We start from the raw sequence: 20,536 nt of genomic DNA, 5'->3' as shown, positions 1-20,536 counted from the left end.
ATCTTTGCTGTCAGAGGCCCTGAGAAAAGGAAAGGAGATCTGTCTTACATTTGTTTGCATGAGATTAAAGATAAGCAGCTCTCGATTATTTATTTTGGCATTCTCTATGATCCAAAGATACTGTTCACTTAATTTCACAATACTAACTAGCTCTTCTGTGAGAAAGAAAATATTTCCCTATCTCAACCCATTTATTTCTTAGCCTCATATGTAGGTATAGTTGTCCTGTTTGGGTGGTACCTCACTAATGCCCTTTCTCCATGCTCCTCTGATCTATACCTCTGAGTTCCAGTTTTTCTTACTGCTTAGCTTCTCACTGCAGATCTATGCCATGTTTGACAGTGTTTCCGCAGAAATAAATTTCCTTGTCCTTGAGGCTATCTCTTCTCCTTTAAATCCATAAGTTTTTTACACCTTTTACACTTAATTTCTCAGTTCAGTTCAGAGCTAAGAGCTCTATTCCAGTAAGTCTGGTCCTATACAATGTGAAGACACGTAGCGTTGAGGACTACATAAGACAGACTGTATGGATAGCATACCAGCATGTCAAAGGGAGTGAGACTTCTGTGAAAAGTATCATCACCAGATAGTTCCCATTACCACAACTTTATTTGGAGAGCCAGTTGCTGGGCTACCCTGATCCCAGGATTTGTTATTAAAGCCCAGCACACTGTTTCTCCAAGATTCTTGGGAAGGCAGAAGGGAAAGAGGCAGCTGCTTGAGGGGAAGAAATAGTCAGTTGTGGAAGAAGGGAGTAAAAGCATGAGACTACTGTAGAAAAATTGTATTATTGGTGGTGATAAAAGCAGATGAGGGATGATGCCCCTGATACACAGATATATACCGCTTTCAAGGCTGCCTTTCCCACATAGGTGATAGCAGGTGATGTGTAAATGAAGTGAACCTCAGAAGTTATGTTAGCTGAATCAATGGATGCTCCCAGAAATTCACTGAATGTCTAGAACGGGGCTAGCAATTGTGTTCCTTACACATTTCTACCATGCTGATGAATAGCAAATTTCCAGTCCCTGAATACATTGCCTATTGATAACAAAAATTAGAGATAGGACTGGAATGACAGTAGGCACCCACTTGGACCTGGAACTATGGTTGTGCACAGTCAGCAGAAAATGAGTAACAGCTTTTTGCAAAAGATACTGAAGATGGGTAGGGGTCACCTTTTTTTTTAGAGCCACTATTCAGTGGACAGTATGAAGGATAAAGTCTGTCTTGTTTGCCATCAGGTGGGCTGAGAAGTAGTTTTCCAGCTGGGATGACATTGGTTCCTACTAATATCTAGAATGGAATTAGAGTCAGGAAATTGATTGTCCTTCCATCTTCTCAAAAGGCTATTCACAGTCCTGAAGCAAACCACCTCTTGTGGCCATGGACATCCCCCAGCTCAATCGCAAATTACAGTAACTATTATAACAATTTTTCCTGTAGAGTCTATCTCAGAATATTTTACACTTTATTCCATTGCATGGAAACAAGCGCATTTGGCCTTCTTGGCTTGTAATCACAGACCTTGCCTATCCTCTATCTGTGGAGATACGCTTCTGCCTCTGCCTTTCCATTCCAGATCATCTCCTCACATATCTTTTATATAATTTTGTTTACACGGACAAGCATCTTATGGTGGAGAACAGTATTAGCTACAAAGTTTCCCTTTAGCCATCAAAATAGCAACTGGAAAACTGTAATCTGAGGGCAGCAATTGGATTATCTTAATTTTGTAAAAATGTTTGTGCCTATTATACCTACCAGTTATTAAATAAAATTTATTCTATGTTCATAATATCCATTATGAAAGGCATATACAGTAGTTAGCACAACCACATTTTAAAATGCAGCACAATACAAGTTAATTAAAAAATCTACTTGAAATGGATTAAGTGATTACTCATTTCCCTGATGCTTTTCGCCTCATCCAGAATAAATTTGATTTTGCAAGCGAATTATAAATATGCATGACAGAAGGCTGTATGGAAGGAGACATCTTGTACAAGCTACCTAACACCTCAGACTCTCAGAAGAGAAATGCTTGCCAGAGAGAATTAATGTCTTGTATAAAGGTCAGTATTGAAGTCCCCAGTTTTCTGTGAAATCTATTGCCAAGGGTCTTGCAAAGATTACTCAAAAAAAAAAAAAAAATCTCAAGATGGCCCATCTTGCACATGTAACACAAGACTACAGTGATTAATTTGATTAATTCCTAGTAATAGCAACATGGAAATTCAATGTAAAAACCAGAAAATATTCCTAACTTTTTTATTATTTGTAAAAATGCTTGAGTTTAAACAACATATGTTTGAATAAGCATTGGGTTAATTAAAAAAACACTATACTTCAGCAGCAGTGACTGTAATGACTATTGGAGCTTCCAGATTTCAACCTTAGGGAAGTAAGCTTGCAAGTTAGTTCAAAAAAAGTCATCATTCAAGAACACACAAATAAAACAAGTAATGATAAAATAGCCAACAGTATTCATATATATACAAACATCTGCACATAAAAAGGTAACATTTCTAAATGAAGGTTTATGATCATTTTCTTCTGGTATGTTGGATCTGTATTAGCCACGTTTCTATAAAAAAAGCTGTGTACAAGACTAATATCCCAAGTTTAAAAAAGAAGTTACATTTCACTCCTTCCCCTTCCCCCCAAGACACACTCATAGTTCATTTTATTGCTTGGAAGCTCCCACATTGCTGGGGTAAATAAAATGGTAGTTCTCCTTAGTTCAACTAATTATGTTGCTACACTGAAAAGAAAAAGAACGAGTAAGAAGATGGAGTAGTGAGGAAAAAAAAGGGCTTGTGAATGGCAACTGAGGATGTCTTTTTCCAGTCCTGTGTTAACCATAGTGTCCTGGAAAGAACTGAGATCATTTTGTTATACTGGTGATCTCAAATCTGGAGCTTGGAATATAGTCAGGTAAATATTCTTAAACTGTTGAGTCTTCCAGTCCCTTTCCACATCAGTTGTACTTAACTGTATTTTGCTTTTTTCAGCTTTTCTTTCTTGTTATACAATGAACTGGGACCCCATACATTTTTAAACACGCTCAGAAATGATAGATCATCTGGATAAACTAAAATAAATTTTCCTTATCTAAATAGAGAATTATTGGAAAGTTGGATGAAGATTTGGCTGCTAACGGATGATTGCCTGGCAACTTTCTGCTTTGCTTTTCCCCATACTCCCATAAATGTAATTACATAAAAAGTATGGAAGTATGTATCTTATTCTGGATTTACTTGTATCTTTTCCTTTTAATTTAAATTTTCTGTTAAGCTTATTTTATCCCATTAAGTTACCCTTTCCTTTACTTTACACTCATCTTTAAATGATTAACATAAGTGTAATTCTCTAACTTTGTTACATTTTTTCATGTTACCTTGCTACTTGAAGCTTGGCTTTTCTACCAGAAAAACAAAACATAACAAAACAAAACCAAACCCAAATTCCAAAACAAATTCATTTCCTTCAATCAGTGAAAAGTCCAATGAAATGAAGTACTGGATAAGCCTGTCCTGTGATAAAGACTGTGAAGGAAGATTTTCCTGAAAAGGGGAAAGGGAAGGGCATATCCCTCATATTTTTCTAGCAGGCAAAGGTGGATTTTCTGGCTCAGGGCAGGAACCTTTTAAATATAGGAATCCCTGAGAAAAACAGAAAATATTTATGCTCAAATAGCTGTTCGGTACACCTGCATAACTTTTCTCTATACCCATACCAGTAATAGGTTCATATTTGCTTGCTACCAAGAGCTCCCCATCAGAGGTCTCTTCAAAATCTCTTGAAGAAAATTCACAGAAAAATTCCAAGGTTATGCACAATCTGAGGTTACACACAATCTGAGGGAGCTCTTGTATATCCTTCCAGCTTGAGTTCAGGTCCACTAGCCGCTGGATGTAGGACCACAGTAGTTTCTCCAAGGCTGGAAGGTAGGTGTTGGTAAGAAAGAGAAGATGGCAGAACATGAATGGGAATTAAAACCATGGAAGGGAGAAGACCCACCTGATAAATGAGGTACTCTTCCATGTGAGCAAAACTAGTGAAATCTGGCCCTAACAACATCAACACGTCCTCACTCCCTCACTAAGTGCAGTAGACTTTTACATTCTCCATTTTAACAGATTATATTCAATCCTTTCTGACAGTCAGCTCAAAGCAATACACCAAGGAACTAATCTGGAATTTCAAAACAAGTTTTCTGTAACTCAAATGTAATATAAATAAGAACTCTAAGAACTTTGACATTCTCCAGTTTGAATTTCAAGGCTTTTTAAGCTTCTTTTGGGACTCTCCAGAAATGAATAAAACTGAGCCAAATTTTAAACTTAAAAAGATGATGCAATCTGAATCTTGGTCTAACTCCTCACACTCATTTTATAAAAAGCATCAAGAAAAGCACAGAAGATAAATATAGCCACCACCAAGAAATTACTGATTAACATCAATTACTCATAATCATTATGGAAGTGAAACACTTGAAGGCTTCCTAGGAAAGACTTAATTTCAACAGTCCCTACAATCTCTGCATTTCAGAGAAATGATGGAGCTAACACGTGTTTCTAATTATGTTTGCAGATACTGCAAAATAACTAAAACATTCTAAGCTCGAATGGAATAATAACACTTTCCACCTCTTCATTCTAAGCTGAAGGTTTTGTAATTATAACAAGACATTGTGACTACACTTAATGTTATTTTAACACATAGCATATCCAACACTTAATATTAATTTTGTTTATTTCAAACATCTGAAAGGTCTCATCAAACAACTCTTTTGCTTCATAATAGGAGACAACAGAAAAAATATCAAGGGATTAATATATTTTATAGTTTGTATACACTCAGGATTTCAATATGGTTTTAGCCACTTGGCAAATGGCTCTTCTGGCCAGTCTGCTATGTGAGGTTTGAAATTTTCTCTCTGTGTTGTTTATTTGAAGATCTTTTCTTACCTCTTTTGGATAATACTGAAATGTTTAAACATTCAGCAAAGAAAAAGGATAAGTGCTCCTCTTTGAACAGAAAACTTTATATCCTCTGTCAAAATCCTCATTAAGTCCACACTGTTTGGACACTTACCACACAGTTCAGGTGTTTCTTGGTCTGGGGAGAAGGCAACACCATCTCCTGTTGACTTTTCAGGGGTTATTTCTACATTGCAGGGGGCCAACACATATAAGCATGCTGAACCCATGCTATGACTCTTGCATTTCTATCCATATTGGTGGCTATCAGTCTCTATAGAATCTATTTCATCCCTTAGAAGAGGTGAGCTAGGGATATCTGCTGGTGTTTGGCTTGCCTGTGCCCGACATCCTCAAATTATCTAGACAAAAGCTTGGACCCATGATAATGCATTAAGGGAACTGAAGCTTTCTTCTCAAGTTCAGCCCATTGCTCAGAGCAAGTTCATAACTGAGCTTGCACTTGTGGCAGAACAGTGCAGAACTGTCTACACAGAAATAGAAAACAAGGAGCATCTGCTCCAGGTCCTTAGCATGACGGTTGTCATCAAGTAGAACTGGTAGTGATATGCTAGCAATAAAATGAAGAAAAATGCAGCATACTAACTTGGCTTCTAATTGGCCAAATATAATAATTTATATTGTTCTCAATTTCTGAGAATTTCTATGACTTCTCATTACTTCTGAAGATCATGTCCTGGCTAATTCAAGATGGGGCATCCAAAAATGAAGGAAAAACAATTACAAATCTATAGAGGTAGTATTAGTAACCGCTGTGGCAATAGGTTTATCTTAAAAAAAAACATAAGAAAACTGCTCTAAAAAATACCAGTCCTGATGCCAGAGAATTTAATGGGCACAAGGTCTTCTGTGACAATTTCATCTGATTTCCTGAACAATACATTAGGACAGTTTTTACCATCTTCACCACTTTTGCTACAGGGCTTGAAGTATGCACTTCATTTTCCAGAATGCTTTGTTTACATAATTTTTATTACCACATAAAGCAAAAAATAAACTCCATGTAATACAAGAGAGGAGTAGAGTCAGAAAAATTAAGGCTGGAAGGAACCTCTGGATGCCATTTAGTCCAGCCTCCTGCTCAAAGCAGGGATAGCTTTAAAGTTAGACCAGGTTACCTCAGTGCCCTGTCCTGGCAAATTTTGAAAATGCAGTGACTGAATAAGGATGCAGTGGCTGAATAAATATTGCACCAGTTATAAGATAGTGTCTGTGTTCTGCTGATGTACCAACAGCTCTCTCTACTTTTTACCCAAAAGAAGATACTGACTTGTCCTGAAGTATACTGAGTCTAAACATTGACTACCTTACCTTGTCTCACTTCCGTATTTTTTCCAAACCATGCAGTTAAAGACTGAAATGTATTGCCTTTAGACTTTAGGAAGCACAAGGAAGGCAAAAAGAGATGCCAGAATAGATGATAATAATTAAGACAGTGTATTTAAGATTCTGATTCTTTTTAATAATAAAATTTAACTCATTAAATTATTTCAGACTCCTTTCCAGTATTTATAAGAAACAAGAAACATCCTCAGTGAGGCTCTTGCCTTTCACAATAGAGGGAGCCAAAGATGAGTAACTAGCTCAGACTAAGCACCAGATCTTTAGATGACCTAAACTCTGTTTTTAATGAAGTGTTGCATCACAATTTATATATGCCCAGTAAATATATCATCATTACACTTTTTATTCAGTCATCTACATCACTTATTTTTCAATATGCCTCAAATATTCATACAGAGTTCTAGAATACTAATGCTTCTAAAATTATCTAGAATTTCCCTACTAAAAAAATATTTCAGAGTTCAGCATATATTTCTAGAGTATTTTAAAACAAGAAGATAAAAATCACTAATTTAAGACTGTAAATACTTAGTCATACCATAAATTGTAGTTATCAGTATTTCAATGCAATTCTGCATTCCATTTTGTAGATTGGGAAACATTTAAAGTACAGACATGAATAGCTATACTGCAGATATTTAGGGAATGATATGCCGTGTTTAAGTCATTATTCCAGAGAAAAGTTATGATGGTAGAAGGTAAAGAAAAATGCAGTATGATTTTCAAATTAATGCTGTCATTAGTGTTAAAAAGTCAGGTGGAACCCCTCTCATCTGTAACTACATACATACTGACAAGCAGTAGATTTTTTTAGGATAAGTATAGGAAGTCTCCAGGAAAAGCCTATTTATTAGCCATCACGTAGAAAAAGATTTGTCATTGAGTTTTCTCAACATTTAATTTATGTGATAAACAACAACACCTGAAGCCATGAGGCTATTGGTTGCACAAATGCAGTCAGGCATTGCTCTCCTGATGTTTGTGATGAGCAAAATTATAACAAAGTAACAAGTACATTTGTATAAAATCACATTAATATGTAAATCTGTTTTTCCTTTAAAAATGCTATTTTTACAGGAAAAACAAATCACCTTTCTAAGCCACTTCTATTTGGAAGCTAAAATAATTTAAATTATTTAACAAAGTGATTTTTTGTGTTTCACAAAGTGCTTCACAAATTATTTTGTCCTCTTTCCAATTCCAAGAAAACCATGAATATAATGAATAAGAAGATAGCACGCACTTTTTAAATATAGCATATCATTATTTCACAAAGCGAGGGTATAAGTTTTATGGTTCCTTGAACTTTGTTGTCTAAAGGAAAGTGACTTAGTTCCATATACAAAAAGCCAGTAACTCAGAAGACAAAAGTCAATCACTAAAAAAAAGAGCCTGAGAAATTATTAATATCTATTCACTTTATTTTGATATGGAGTCTTTTATGCCTATCTACCACTGAAAGGCTCATAGTCTATTACAAAGTATTGCACATAAAAAAAGCTTTACGCAGATCATGCTACATAAACAAGACAAAACTGAGAGTGGGTTAAAGTAAAGGTATACGTGAAAAACATTAATATACCTACTTATGGCAAATATAGCACTGTATTGCCTTACACAGAATTTCTACAATTTTACTTTTTTAATTACAGATGGATCAGCCAGGCATCCTTTAATGAAAAATAAACTGCTGAAAAGCATTCTAAAACTAACAAATAACAAACTAGGAAAAATAAAATCATGGATTCTTTCCCAAGGCATAGTTCATAACAGTAGTTTGTCCCCCAGTTCATGGGGAAAAGCAATCCCCACATGAAGAATATCAAAATCAGCCACCATCAAGATGATGGGTGAGAAAATACTGCATCTGGTGTCCAATTGTGTCTTGCATGGCTCAGTAAAAGGGGGGATAAGAGACCGGTAAGATAGGCATTTCAGGAGAGGAGATAGCTTTCCTGCTATCACCTGTTTGGCCATGAATCTCTAAAGGATGATACTGAGTATCCAGTACAGTCTTATAGCGGCTGGTTTTACTGGAGCAGGTTTGCAGGAATCAAAAAGGAATTTTCCCGAAAAGACATAGCAGGGAAAGGCTTTTGTAGTTGGTATGTGGTCATTCTTAGAGCGCATTCCGGTTTATTTTCTCCATATAGTTGGCCAACTACAGCATCTTCTGTGGCTATAAATAATGGAAATATTCAGCAGTAAATTCTAGACTTTGAACAGGCAGATCTTCAGATGTTGTGGGAGAAACAGAATAAATATGAACTTAGTTTCATGGACCTCTTTCTTTACAAATATGGTCCTCACCTTAACAGAAGGAGTGATATTCTTTGACCACATGAATTTTGTAATACATATTACATTTACAATTGCTTATATAAATATGTTATCTACTATTTATATGCTCTAGGTCAGTGTTGCCTTTCTGCCTGTGCCAGAATTTATAAATAAAGCAAAGACCAATCTAAACAGATAGGGAATCCATGCAACTGCTAGTTCTAGGTAATGTGTACCTCAATAAGAATATTAATAATTAAAATCAAATGGAATAGGGCTGCCTTCCTTTTCATGCTCTGATGTGTTCTCATAGACACATGAGGAAGTTGAACAGGTAGTCCCATGATCCAGCGGACAACATAAAGACTGCTTACATGAAGAATGACTACTGAATTATAAAAGAAAACAATTGAATTAATCAAAAAGAATCCTAAATCAGAATTTGTTTCTATTATGGAGTTTTCATATATATTCCACATTGTGGGAAAAACTGAAAATGAATCTAATTACTTTTAATCCTCTTTCTCAACCAAAACATATCACAGAATCACTGAAGTCTACAAAAGACATCAAAAATATTACTGCAGCAGCTGAATCTTAACACACCCCACCTCTGCCACCAAAATGGTTTATATGAATGAGCCCAGATGTGCTTCAGGTTTGTTTATACCTATCATTTGAACTGCTTATACAAACCTGGATGTTTCGCAGCAGCTCTTCTGGAGGAGATGTTAACTCCCAGCACAATGCCAGAAATCAAACAGATGGCAAGCTGTCATGTTTTAAATTGCCATAGTCACTAGTTAAATTAAAAACTGCCTGCAGTTTTAACTTTGTTGTTTTCTATTTGACCTACATTCCATTATCTGCCAGGAAAAAACCTTGCTCTAAAAAATCATGGGAAATAGTTCATGCTGCTTTTGATAAACTTTGAATAAACAGTCCTCAGACAAGTCTGTTAAACAAAAATATATTACTTCTTTAACCTTGCAACCACTGGGTAGTTCTGGGAACAGAATTAAAATCTTCAGTACAATTTAAGAATATCATGAGCTCTCAGTTATTTCCTTTATCTTTAGGAAGATATGTCTATAAGTTATCTCTTCAGTCCACAGGAGGAAAAATAGATTCCTAAAAAGAAGACTAAAAGAGATGAAAAGCTATAAGAAAATGACCTTTAACCAATCAAAAGACCTTGCTAGAAAATTCTCACTTGTGGTCGTCAGCTGTTATTCAGTTAGATCCTTTCACAGTTGAAAAAGATTGGCTTTTGGCTTTTGTGATTGCTTAACCACTTTAAAGTTTTAAGTATTATACAGAACACTCTAGGGATCTAGAAAAGCCCCATCTGGGAACGAACTTTGTTTATAAACAAACTGCAGTTCTCAGTTTTGATCCAGTCCAATATATCTGCCATTAGTTAAGCTGCATCAGCATCTTACAGTTTAAGATTGCTCAGTGCCCTTTCTCGGGGCAAAGACTTGTGAAAAACTCAGTTTGGAAAGTTTGCTTCATTTATCCCAAGGAAGATAAGAGGCACAAAACACAAAAAAGGCTCTGGCATACTACTTTGAGTTCCTGAGGGAAGAAGAGAGCCTGACAAATTGTTGGGAATGGACATTCCCTGACAGAACAGGAAGAAAGACCAGTCCTCAATTACATGACTTTTCCAGGTAGGAGAAGCATACAGATATCTGATAGGGAAATGAGTCTTTTGGGCTCCAAACAGACCGCTGATAGGCCAGCAGCAGAACATCAGACTAACAAAAATAGGAGGCTAGCAGAGCATCTCAAGATTACAGAAATCTTGTCCAAAGGAGGAAGTCAATATCCCAAAGTGAAGGTATATAAGAGACCAAGGAATGAGTGTCTCAGGACAAAGATGTTTGAAAAGCTCAGATACCTCACATTACTATCTGAACTTTTTTATTTGACATTCAGCATTACTAGAAACTTCTGCCCTTCTTGAAGTTACTAAGTTCTAATGATATTTTAGGCTTTCAATGCAGCACAACTGTCATAAATTATAACAATATTTGATATGCATTTAAACATTTCAAGGCAATTCATAAGATGCGGTCTACCAAAGATAATTATTATTAATTTTACAGATACAGAATAGTTTGTCCAGTTCAAAGTCCCACAGAAGATAGCAGAGTTCATTGTAAACCAAACAAACAACAGTGTGGGAGGAATGTGGCTTCCCAAATAACAAGCATTTATGAATTTTATTATATTTCTAAAGCCCTTCAAAAGAGGCTGGTATAGCTTTCCTCAATTTGCCAGTAGCAGCCATACAGGAGAGAAAGGCTCTATAAATACCTGATTTTAGACTGATAGAAAAAAAATTAGGATCCTATTAATCATATGAAAAAATTTAAAATTTTACTCACAAATTAAAATCATACATTTCTTCTGTTACAAACATTTCAGTTTTGATGCATATTTAACAAAATCAAAGTGATGTCAATATCTTACACCCAAGTTGCAGTCTGGAGGGCGGTCTTTCACCTCATTGCTGGGGAATTATCATGATCTGAAAGGGAGAGAGACACAGTTTTGCCACATAGCTAAGAGCACCATGGCAGGTTCTGGGATGTCCATTTAGAATATGGGAAAGGTAGATTCAAAATCTATTTCCCAAGAAAGTGTCCAGACATTGTGCTATGCAGGAATCTGAAGGAACTGTAGCAGGTTAGACAAGTAGGTTTTTTTATCAAGCCTCCCTCCTGTACCATGAATATAGCCTGTGGTCTCTAAAGCTAGTAACGTTCCAGAGATCATGAACTTAGGGAGTATGTGTGTGCCTAATGCCTGTTTAATGTTTAATCTGTATCATGAATAATTTCAAATAGGGTTTAGGGAAATAAATTTTTCGTACTGGACTGATTAAACAAGAACTGGTGTAAAAACCCTTTACCCATGCAAGTTATTTGGCTCTTCACTGAGTGATGAATGCACAAAACATGTCCATGTAGCCTTGCTTTGGGGCACAAGGAAAATGACATAGATCATTAAAACTGCATGGGCATGACGTGAGAATCACAAAGGTGGCTGTAGAATAAAAATGAGGAAGTAAAAGAATGGCAAAGGTGACTGTAGAATAAAAATGAGGAAGTACATGGCAATCATCACCTTGAGCTGAAGTATTCCATTTGGTGTGATTAGTCATGCAAAGTACATGATTAACTCCTAAAGCTCATACAAGGCACAATAAAAAGAAAAGCAGGAACCGAAAATTAGGAATACAGAAAAGAATACCCCAATCTGATGGGCCCACAGGAGCTCCTTCCCTAGCTCTCTGCCTTGCTTTAGATTTAGAATTCGGGGCATTATTCAGAACACCAGGATTTGCTTTGGGTTTTCTGGACAATCAATCCAACAGCTAGGATCCCAGGCATCAAAGCTGGGGGTGGGGGGGTGGGGGGTAGGGGTATGTCTTAAGTTGCCTTCCCTTCTCTCAGAAAGGTTCAATAAAAAGTACTCAGGATCAGATAAATGTGAATTTTAACAGTGATGTGCCATACAAATTATGAATATTCCAGATAACTATTCTAAGCAGTGCTAGGCAAAATAGGAAGAAGAAAGTGCTGCTCATCCTCTTTAGTTTGTGTCTCTATCCTGAAAAATGTTTGGAACCAAAACTATATGTGTGTTTCAACATGCTTTGGGATTTAAATCATTTTCATGAATACATCTATCCAGTTAAAAAAGAATTTTAGGAAGAAGGGGACTGACTGTCAGTGAAACTATTGCTGTGATAAACCTCAAACTGGGGAAGGGGCAGTTTTTCACCTTTTCCACCTGCTGTGGTAAAACTATAGTATGGTTTTGAAAAGCAGTTTTAGAACACTCAAGTGTTAAGAAACAGATGTTATAAGACTGTTATAACACAGAGCTAAGTGATTTTTTCCCCAAAAGAGAAAATCCATGTACAACAAGGAATGAAATTAAACTGCATAAGTGATCAGCACACATGCATTTCATCATTTTGCTTACATACACTAGCTCCGAGTCAGGAATACTCACTGAAACATGCTACTCTTGCAAGCACTACCTACTCTGCTCTGCTATTAAACACTCGTGATGCAAGCACTCCCACCCATTTCTGAGAACACTGTAGGCAGTCTGATAACTCACAGGCTTCAAGCTGCCCTTATAAAGTTGTTCCACTTTTGCATACTTCCTCATACTGCTAGTTTCTCTGTGAAGATGAAGCTGCTCATTTACTTAGTCTTGCTGAAGACAGCTCTCCTCGCTTTAACAAATGTCTTTGCAGTTGTTTTAGAAGATGGAGAGGATGCCAAAGAAGGAAAAGTTACTGAGACTTGTCCTGTAAAGCTCAAAACTAATCGGAAATGTGATGAAAGAGAGGATTGTCCATATCAGATAGATCTGCCTCCAATGACCATCCAGTTACCCAAAGAATTCACACTGCTTGAGAAGACTCTCAAAGAAGTACAGACCCTTAAAGAAGCAATAAACAAGCTGAAGAAATGCTGCCAAGATTGCAAGCTGCAGGCAGATGACAACCAAGAAAGAGATCGTAGTAATGAATTCCTGCTACCTAATGCAGAAACTCCAGCAGAAAGCAGCAAAATCCAAGATAACAGAGTAAAGGAACTGCAAAGCAAAGTTAATAGAATGGCAACCAGCTTAAAAAATGCCAAGAGCCAGATTCAGACGCTGCAGGGTCGTTTAGAGAAGATGAGCCTCATAAATATGAACAATGTAGAACATTATGTTGACAGCAAAGTTGCTAATTTGACGTTTGTTGTGAACAGCCTTGATAGCAAATGTTCTTCTAAGTGTCCAGCAATGCAACCAAGACCTGGTATGTAACCTGTTAATTCTTACTGCCTGTATAAGCTTTCTGTGCATTTTACAAATATTAGGTAAACAATTTTAAATATATTTTAACCAAACAGCTGTATTATTAATTTTACAAGTTAAGTGTTTGCTCTTTTAGTGTTTATTTATACTCCTGTAAAAGATTTCAGCTGCCACTAGAGGGTTACTGAGAGCTGCAGGTGTTCGGTTCCTCCTAGAATTGGACTTTATTATGGGATTTAAAACACGAATTTTCAAAGGACTTTTTTTTGCAATTCAATTAGTAAATGTGAAAAATTAACTTTATTTTACACTGTATTACCCTTCATCAAGGATATTAAACATCAGTGAACTACATATACTTTCTCCTTGGATGAGAAGGGGTAAATTTTCTCTAGGTGTGCATTAGAAAACTGCATGGGTTTTTTTCAAATGTGAAACTGCACCTATTCTGAAAAGGTCTGCAAGACATTATTAAACATCAAGTGAATCTAGTAAAATCTTTAGTTTTTAACAGATGGATAATAAATAAATTTTCTATCATCACAGCAGATATCTGAAAGGCTCAGCTAAAAAAGCTTATTAACAGTACTTCTCAAGTGGGTAACATAGGTACCATCATTTTAATACTAAACCCTTAGTATGAATGTAATATATAAGCAATATAAACCAGAAAACAGGTGCTATCACTTACAAACACTTTTTTCTTTTAGTTTTTAATTTTCCTAATTAAAATAAAGAAATAGAACTAATAATTTCTTTCTAATGTTGACTGTTATTAAGGGAAGATTCAGTGGGTTTTTTTAAAGTCATAAAGCTTTTATATCACATAGAAGAATCTTTGAAAACAAGAAATATTCACTAGATTGTCAGTATTCTACCACTTTGATATCATACATATAAAGATAGAGCTCTCTAGAGATAAAGCAGAGAAAGATTAGGCTGCATTACAGTTTTTAAGTCCCTGCTGCTTAGCATTCAAGTTTAAAATAAAACTGTTCTTGTCTGCCCATATTGAAAACTGAAGGATCTGCAGATGGTACAGTGTATGTACAACTGAAATTCTTGAAAGTGAGAAAAGAGCAAATGAATAATAATAAAAGTAATGCTTTTACTATATCAACAATCAGCTTAAATCAGATAAAAATCAGTATAAATCAATTAATTCAGATGTAAAACATTCACAAAAAGAATGACTGATATTTGGTACATTAATAATGGGCAATGAATCAAATTCAAGTACAGTACTTCATAACAGACTAAATTCATTTTAGATATTTCTCACACTTACTGAAATGTTGGGTACTGTTCATAGCATATGATCATGTAGATATTCCTTATATTTTACAGTAACTGATGCTAAAAGTGTTTGTAGCAGCAATATATACATTATGAAAACTAGCAAGGATAACAGCTACAACTTTTTCCTGTACAGGAGCTAATCCTGCATCCACTGAAAGTAATAGCAAAACTTTATTTAGATAGGAGTTGAATTGGTTTATAAAAGGATTTTATCTGAAATGAATATTCTGTCAATATCTGCTCTGAAGCTTAGTCCACGAAAGATCTTACACAAAGTTCAGTGAAATAAATGAGAATCTACTGTAGATTTGGCTTTTAAGCCTTTGATTCCTATACTTTGTGCTTTCATAGATGTCCAGTTTTCTGTACTGGCAAACAAGGAGTCCTGAGGCATTACCTGCTGCAGCCTGAGGACACTCCTCCCTTTCAAGAAGTAGTTTAATTGTTTAAATTTTCTAGCAAAAATATGCAATTCAAGCCTGCAAATCAACATGCCCATAAATTCAAATCTGCAATAGGAATGAACATTATGATTTTGACTCTTAACTTGGAAACTCTAAGAGCTCTCAGTATCACTTACTTAAGAACATGGAATTATAATACCATGCTGTTGAACACAATGTCATTACTGCATGACACTGTGGATCAAAAATAGATTTTCACTCTGCAGGAAAAATCTGGGGGTATTTTTCTTCTGGATAAAATACGGTACCTGTCAGTGTGAAAAAGCTGTGTTAATGGTAGCTGCTAAAACTTTTCCTTACTGTAAAGCCAGCAATGTCACATACACAGGAAAGCACTGTCACTTATCTAGCTTCATCTTTCTAGGAATCACAGTATTACTACAATAGATGAGACAATTTTATTACTTTTTTTCCTGTTTCCTAAAGTACAGTCAACATGAACACATGAAACATTCCTAATGATGTTATGTTCTGTATCAAATTATGTCAGTTGAACAATAGCCAGGTTAAAGTCATTCCCATATGGACAAATCTTTTCTTCTGACATACTGCCAGATGAAGATTTAAATTATAGACATAGTGTGATGGTATACATTTAAATACAAAGAGCAGCAAGTGTGTAACCACAAAGCATTAGAAATATGGACTGAAGAAATCAGGCTGAATTTACAGGAAGTAATGAAAGGATAAGGAGAAGAGTAGAGAAAAGGAGAAAAGGGAAAGCAGACAATCAAAATTGCCCCATATTAGGCAGTTTTGATACAAAAAGTCATTTAAATGGGATTTTTGGACAGCTATCTGATGCAGACATCCTAGGTGGCACCTATTATAGAGTAAACCTGACGGAAAAAAACTGTTTCTCCCTAGAACTGAAACTGCTGTAACACTATTTCCTATGTAGAAGTCTCCCCAATCCAAGTTCTGTATGCCACATCAGTCTGGGTAAAAATTTTGTTTATTTGTAAATTGAAATTATGTTTATTCTAACACTATCTGTTCTTCCACCAGTTATACAAATAATGCAGAGAGACTGTGCTGATCATTACTCAGCAGGCAGAAGGAGTAATGGAATCTACAGGATTAGCCCTGACCCCAGAAATGACAGCTTTGAAGTTTACTGTGACATGCAAACACATGGAGGCGGCTGGACACTGCTGCAACGGCGTCAAGATGGTAGCACTAACTTTAACAGAACCTGGAACGACTACAAAAATGGCTTTGGAAACCTCAGCAGGGAGTTTTGGCTGGGGAATGACAAAATTCACCTCCTGACAAAGAGCCAGGAAATGCAACTGAGAATTGAACTTGAAGATTTCAACGGTATCAGAGAGTACGCGAAATACGAACACTTCTATGTGGCCAACGAACATCTGAAATACCGTCTAAGTGTTCATGGCTATAGCGGCACAGCAGGAGATGCCCTTCACTACAGCAGGCATTACAACCACGATCAAAAGTTCTTTACAACTCCAGACAAGGACAACGATAGGTATCCTTCAGGAAACTGTGGAGCGTACTACAGCTCTGGCTGGTGGTTTGATGCATGCTTGTCTGCCAACCTCAATGGCAAGTACTACCACAAGAAATACAAAGGTGTTCGCAATGGCATTTTCTGGGGTACATGGCATGGTATTTCTGATGACATTCCCAGTGGATATAGGCAATCCTTTAAATCAGTAAAAATCATGATCAGACCCAAAAGTTTTGTGCAGTAATTCTACACCTTTCTCTTAACTAGTTTGCATTGGATTGCACTCAAAATCATACTCAGTATTATATTCAGAATTCAAGTATTCAGTTATGTTTGGCATAAAATAGTTCTAGACAAAACAGCATACTTCCACATAAATTTTTAGAGATGGTTTGACCCATATAACGTATTAAAAACAGCATGAATGTCTCTGAATAGTTATTGCTAAAACTTAGCACAGGTTAAGTCTTGGTATTGCTATGTAAATATTCTAAACATTGCTTTTGGTGCTTTTACTGGCTGTGATATACCAGATTTTATGATTTAAAACTTTTAAAAGGTCTTCCACAAATTGTGTCTGAATGGACACCTACTTTTTAACCTGAAAATAACTCAGAGGTATAACTGATAACATATAAATTTGTCAACACTTAGAATGAAAATTAGTCTCTTTGAAACAGCCTGACTTTTTGTAACATCTATCCATCACAACTTCAAAGGTATACCATGGCAATATCAATATAAATTAGGAAAAGTACTACAAATTATTATTTTTAAAGGACTAGGAAACAGAGGGCCACATGGTTTGGCCAAAGACCCAAAAAAAGCCTTGAAAAAACTTAGAAACTGAAGATGATTCCTCAAATCTTATCCCCTTTATCAAAGATTATTCAAAGAAGTGGGTGAAAGGATTGAATAAAAGCAAGTGGAAATAATGGAGAGAGCATGTAATGAAAGACAACATTTCTTGCTCATTTTGGTTCCTCCGTTCAAGCTCAAGGTCCTATTTGTCATTTGTGGGAGAAAGAAGCCATTATGTAGCTTATTGCACATTTATATAGGCAGGTAGACAGGTAGGAAGAAGACACATCAAGAAGAATCCATGTCTTTGCATTAATGCCTCTAAATACATACAAAAAGAGTTTCCAGTGCCATTTTGCTTTCTCCTGAATCTTTTAGGTAAGCCAAATGTTACAATATGACGCTTGTAGAGACTCAAGCTCTCATTTAAGTACTTCTCACTCTAGGTACCATTAGACCTTAAAATTATAAGAAAGATATGAAAAGATTGTGTTCTCCCCATTTTCTGAGTACCTCTTTTGTAGCCACAGAAACATGAACAACCCACTGGCAATTATAAATAGAAAAGAGAATATGTGAAAGACTTTTTTCTTTTAAAATATAACAAATGAAACAAATTTTCAAATAATTCAGGACGTGCAAATTAGAGATACTATTATTAAAGCTCATGTTGTAGATAGCGAGCACAAATTTGACTATACTTATCTATCGCCTACCCTAGAAAGGACATGTCTCTATAATTACAGTGACTAACATTCTGAGCAGAGATGCAATTTATCTTAGCAAGAGGCTATTTTGCTATATTGCCTATGCCAATCTTGAGATGCAGGTACTATACTAAGACTGTATTTCTTTACCAGTTAAAGTGTGGTCTTTGCTGGCATAGGCTTTTTGGTTAAAAGAGACATACCAAAGAAAAAGTATACACCTGACCTAATACTTTACAAATATGACCTTTACTGTTTTTTGAGAGGATAAGAACTATTATGGTTACAAGTTACGCAAATGACAGTGGCAATTGCTAAATTGTAAAATATTAATATATATATTTTAAGGAAGTAAATACTTTGAAGGATATTTCAGTGTGAAGTGTGATTTGGTTTATTATATTTCAATTTTAAAGAGTAATGGAAAATTTTAATTGCAAGATGTATAATCTTTGCTTGAGAACATGTTTTGAAGCTATAGAATATTTATTTTGGGATAAAAAAGAATTGTCTAAAAAAAAACCAACTTATGAAGTATTGGTTAGAAGAGCAAATATCTAATTGCATATGATTATATTTAAGCATTTTGCATTAAATGCACAGTTTGCTCCTATTCATTATCTGGTAACTAGCTAAGTAGGACTTACAGTATCTACAAGCTTCTACTTGAAAATGTCTTTTTCCTGCTAAGCTGTTAGAAGAGAAAATGTTCTTTTTTATCCTGTTCAAAGGAAACTTTGTAAAACACAGAAATTTTAATAGAATAAGCAAATGTGACTAATATGACCTAGAAAGCCTTGTCTGAAGTCTTTTTTTAAAAAAAAAAAAAGGCAAAAAAAAAAAGAAAAAGGAAGTGTAATGTTGTTACACAAATCTGAATATTACCTGCCTGGAACTGTTGTAGCTGAATCTCCCATCAATGTGTACTAGTCTTACAAAGTGTAACTCCGTCTACTTGTTGCAAGTATCATTTTTGTTTTTCCTTGATGTAATAAAACTAAGTCATACTGTTAAAGCTGTACTACTGTCATAGATGTTTGTGGGAACTATCAAAAAAATTATCATAATTTTTTAAAATTAATTTTCTGTAAAAAATGAAGCAATAAGAAAACACAGATAACTTCAGATGACCAACAAAGACTACTATGTGACATGCCAGGAGAATAATTGCTAGTAATGATATCTTTTAAGAGATCCATTTTATGACACTTCAGATTATTATCTATGCTAGATAATACCAAAGACTGAAATCTCAGATGTCTTTTTGAAACTATTTTGGAAGAGAAAAAAGTAATTGCCCAATCAACAGCTTATACAACCTGTATCTTTAACATGAAAGAGGAGAAGCAAACTCATCTGGTTTTTGTATTACACACAACCTTTCAGATCATATGCAAGTTTCATCAAAGCATGTGAATAGAAATAACACCCCAAATTAAAGCATACAATTTTTTATACAAACAAAAGGGTCTCCACTTAAGGCTTAATAGTGCAAAACATGTCTTTCAATTTACAGAAAACTTCTATGTAACACTGATTATCATACGAAAACACTTGTGGTTTTGATCTTGCTAATATGTAAATTGTGAATTTTAGTGAAGAAGATTACTAACAGCAAGTTTGCTAGCAAAATTCCTATGGGTTGTTTCCAAAAAATAAAGTCGCAAACCCATCTGTTCAATGTGATCAGCCAAGCAGACTGTAATGTCTTGGCTTTATATGCATTGCTTAAACAAAAAAAAGCAGAAAAAAAAAAGAAAGAAGAAATTAAAGAAGGTCTGAAAGCAGTGATTTTTTTTTTTCTTCCCCTTTTTATGCAAATATCTGTTTCCTTAATGATGTTTTTTGGGAAACACTGCAGTCAAACTCAGAGAGTGAGTTACGAAGAACAGGTAGTTTGACAATTTGGTGGAAGATAAACTTGCATTTATGTGATTATTTTCAAAGGAAATTAACATGGTTCTCAATCCATACCTAGGACACTGTGTTTGTAACTTAAGCCAAAATCAAACAAAAAAAACCCTGCCAAATTTACTTAGCTTCTATGACTTACATGTAATAGAAAAATCAAAACAGGAAGGATGTGACTTTATGTTTTCATAGAGAAAAAAGGTGACATAAAAACTAAATACTGGCCTACCAAGAAAGAGATTTTAAATATATTTTTATAAAAGTGTTCTGTGTTCTTTTTTTCAGGAGATAAGAGAAAAATAATATGGTATATATGGGCCTGAAGACATTGACATAAGTTTCAAAGAAAAATGGCTGATAAATACCATCCACAGGCACTGCTAAATGCAAACATTCCACTTACTAAACTGATCTCTTTCA

General features: G+C 35.3%; 2 protein-coding genes across 2 annotated transcripts in view; one reads left to right on the top strand and one right to left on the bottom strand.

The window, feature by feature from the left end:
- The window catches only part of CCDC146 (coiled-coil domain containing 146), a 74,243-nt gene that overhangs the window by 41,270 nt on the left and 12,437 nt on the right, over positions 1-20,536 (bottom strand). The gene's annotated exons all lie outside the window — the stretch shown is intronic.
- FGL2 (fibrinogen-like 2) lies at positions 12,767-18,994 on the top strand. The gene is made up of 2 exons (XM_010580922.1): positions 12,767-13,464; positions 16,235-18,994. Exons 1-2 carry the CDS (start codon positions 12,843-12,845, stop codon positions 16,939-16,941), a joined length of 1,329 nt encoding a protein of 442 aa, XP_010579224.1. The 5' UTR covers positions 12,767-12,842; the 3' UTR covers positions 16,942-18,994.

The sequence above is a fragment of the Haliaeetus leucocephalus genome, unplaced genomic scaffold (genome assembly GCF_000737465.1).
Source record: "Haliaeetus leucocephalus isolate CR32 unplaced genomic scaffold, Haliaeetus_leucocephalus-4.0 Scaffold751, whole genome shotgun sequence".
Lineage (NCBI taxonomy): Eukaryota > Metazoa > Chordata > Aves > Accipitriformes > Accipitridae > Haliaeetus > Haliaeetus leucocephalus.
The sequence above is the reverse complement of the archived record's forward strand: the minus strand, read 5'-3'. Positions and strand labels throughout refer to the sequence as shown.